The sequence below is a fragment of the Egretta garzetta genome, unplaced genomic scaffold, assembly GCF_000687185.1.
Source record: "Egretta garzetta isolate BGI_Z169 unplaced genomic scaffold, ASM68718v1 scaffold237, whole genome shotgun sequence".
NCBI classification, from domain to species: domain Eukaryota; kingdom Metazoa; phylum Chordata; class Aves; order Pelecaniformes; family Ardeidae; genus Egretta; species Egretta garzetta.
Window position 1 is genome coordinate 670 of NW_009260142.1, and position 2,226 is coordinate 2,895.

The window sequence follows — 2,226 nt, forward strand, 5'->3', positions numbered from 1 at the left end:
CCTGACAGCCCCAAGGGGAAGGAATTGTTCCCCATGGCCAACCTCACCCTGCCCTGGCACAACTTGAGGCCGGTGCCCCTCGCCCCATCGCCCCTTCCCGGGGAGCAGAGCCCGACCCCCCCGGCTCCCCCCTCCTCTCAGGCAGGTGTAGGCAGCGATGAGGGCTCCCCTCAGCCTCCTCTGCTCCAGGCTGAACACCCCCAGCTGCTCCCCAGCAGCCTTGGGCTCCAGACCCCTCCCCAGCTTTGTTATGGTTTGGATATCCTGAGCCCTTAGGATAAGGATCAGCTCGTGGCTACGTGGTGTTTTTTGCTCTATAGGTACAGCCATGCTGGGCCAGTTCAAAGGTCCATCTGATTGGATGTACCTGTTTTGATGGCCGATAGCTGATTCTTCACACAAATCACAGGGTGTGGGCCTTGTTCACTCTCCTGAGCAATGTAGACTTCTGTTCCTGAGCTTCTCCCGAGTCTCGCTCTGATTCCTTAATTTTCTCCCCTTTTTCCTCAATGCAAACTTGAATGCTCGTCACATCAATGAAGAAAGTGGAACCATTCAGTGTTCCCTCCAAGAAAGTAGAGCTCCCATCTGCTTCACCGGCAAAGAAAGTTGAGCCAGCTGCTGCAGAGGAAGATGACGATGATGACATCGACCTTTTTGGTAGTGATGATGAAGAGGAAGACCAAGAGGCTGCCAAAGTCCGGGAGGAGAGGTTGCGTCAGTACGCAGAGAAGAAGTCCAAGAAACCGGGTCTCATTGCCAAGTCTTCTATCCTTCTGGATGTGAAGCCAGTGAGTAACTGAAGCGGGAGAGCTCCTGAGTTGAGGCCTTATGTCTCGTGCTGCAGGAGGCCTTATAAATCGTCTCGCTTGCACATCCGAGTGGACTGGTGAAGACGGGACCTGCAGATGTCCAAACGAAAGGGTCAGAGTGAGGTGGGATATTGCAGCTGGGATCTGTAGCTGCTGCCTTGTTCCTTCCACTGTGGCAAGCGCAGGCTGTTACCTCAGGTTCCTCTCAGCAGGACTGGCCCTTTTCTTTGAAAAAAAGACAGATAATTAATGCCCTAAAGATAGGAATAAACCTGTCTGTGTCAAATTGTTACGGTAGAACAAAAACGCTGGGTTGGCTGGTGCTCCAAGAAACAAAAGTCACTTTAAAGCGAGCGCTCCAACGCAATTGCGTTGCTGCAGGGAGAATCCCCCTTGTGTCTCCAGTGCCTGTAGGTAGAACCGAAACAAGGTGCTGTGCAGCCTTGCCACAAAGTCAGATTTAGCCTGGCTAACCCATCGGCTAATTCTGGTAGCCAAGAAAGGGCAGCTTGGGTCAGCTGAAAATACACTGGGAGGAGTAGCGTTGAATTTTAAGTCGCTGGATGCCTCTTGGGGCTAATGATGGTCTCTAGGAAAACACTAAAGGTCGCATTTCATGCTTTTGCAGTGGGACGATGAGACTGACATGGCGAAGATGGAGGAGTGCGTCCGGTCCATCCACATGGATGGGCTGGTGTGGGGAGCCTCCAAGCTGGTCCCAGTAGGTTATGGCATTAAGAAGCTCCAAATCCAGTGCGTCGTGGAGGATGACAAAGTCGGGACGGACATCCTGGAGGAGGAGATCACCAAATTTGAAGACTACGTAAGTCCTTCAGTGAGCTGTGTCATGCTGGACGATGCCTGACCTGCACGGGGTCATTTTTAACTAAGGTTTACTTGGTTTTGGCAGACTTGGTTTTTTTTTTTAAAAGAAAAACACATGGAATTGATGGTGTCTGCCTGCTGAGACACTAGAATGTTTAAATATATTTTTTTTTTTAGGGCTGGCTGGTACAGCTGTCTTGCAGATACCTTGTAGGGCCATTTTGAAGGCTCTTGCTGCTCATCCAGCCCCCACCGACTGTTGCTTTATCACAGAATCATTAAGGTTGGAAAAGACCTCGAAGTCCAACTCCCCCATGCCTACTAAACCATGTCCCGAAGTTCCACATCTACAGTTTTTGAACAACTCTATGGATGGTGACTCCACCACCTCTCTGGGCAGCCCCTTCCAGCCCCTGACAGCCCCAAGGGGAAGGAATTGTTCCCCATGGCCAACCTCACCCTGCCCGGGCACAACTTGAGGCCGCTGCCCCTCGTCCCATCGCCCCTTCCCTGGGAGCAGAGCCCGACCCCCCCGGCTCCCCCCTCCTCTCAGGCAGTTGTAGGGAGCGATGAGGGCTCCCCTCAGCCT

General features: G+C 52.5%; 1 protein-coding gene across 1 annotated transcript in view; it reads left to right on the forward strand.

Moving 5' to 3' along the window:
• The first annotated feature begins 363 nt into the window (after positions 1-363).
• The window catches only part of LOC104128855 (elongation factor 1-delta), a 2,972-nt gene continuing 1,109 nt past the window's right edge, over positions 364-2,226 (forward strand). The window contains exons 1-2 of the mRNA XM_009641703.2: positions 364-791; positions 1,441-1,635. Coding sequence (XP_009639998.2) covers positions 522-791; positions 1,441-1,635 — 465 coding nt within the window. The 5' untranslated portion in view covers positions 364-521. The remainder of the gene's footprint in view (positions 792-1,440; positions 1,636-2,226) is intronic.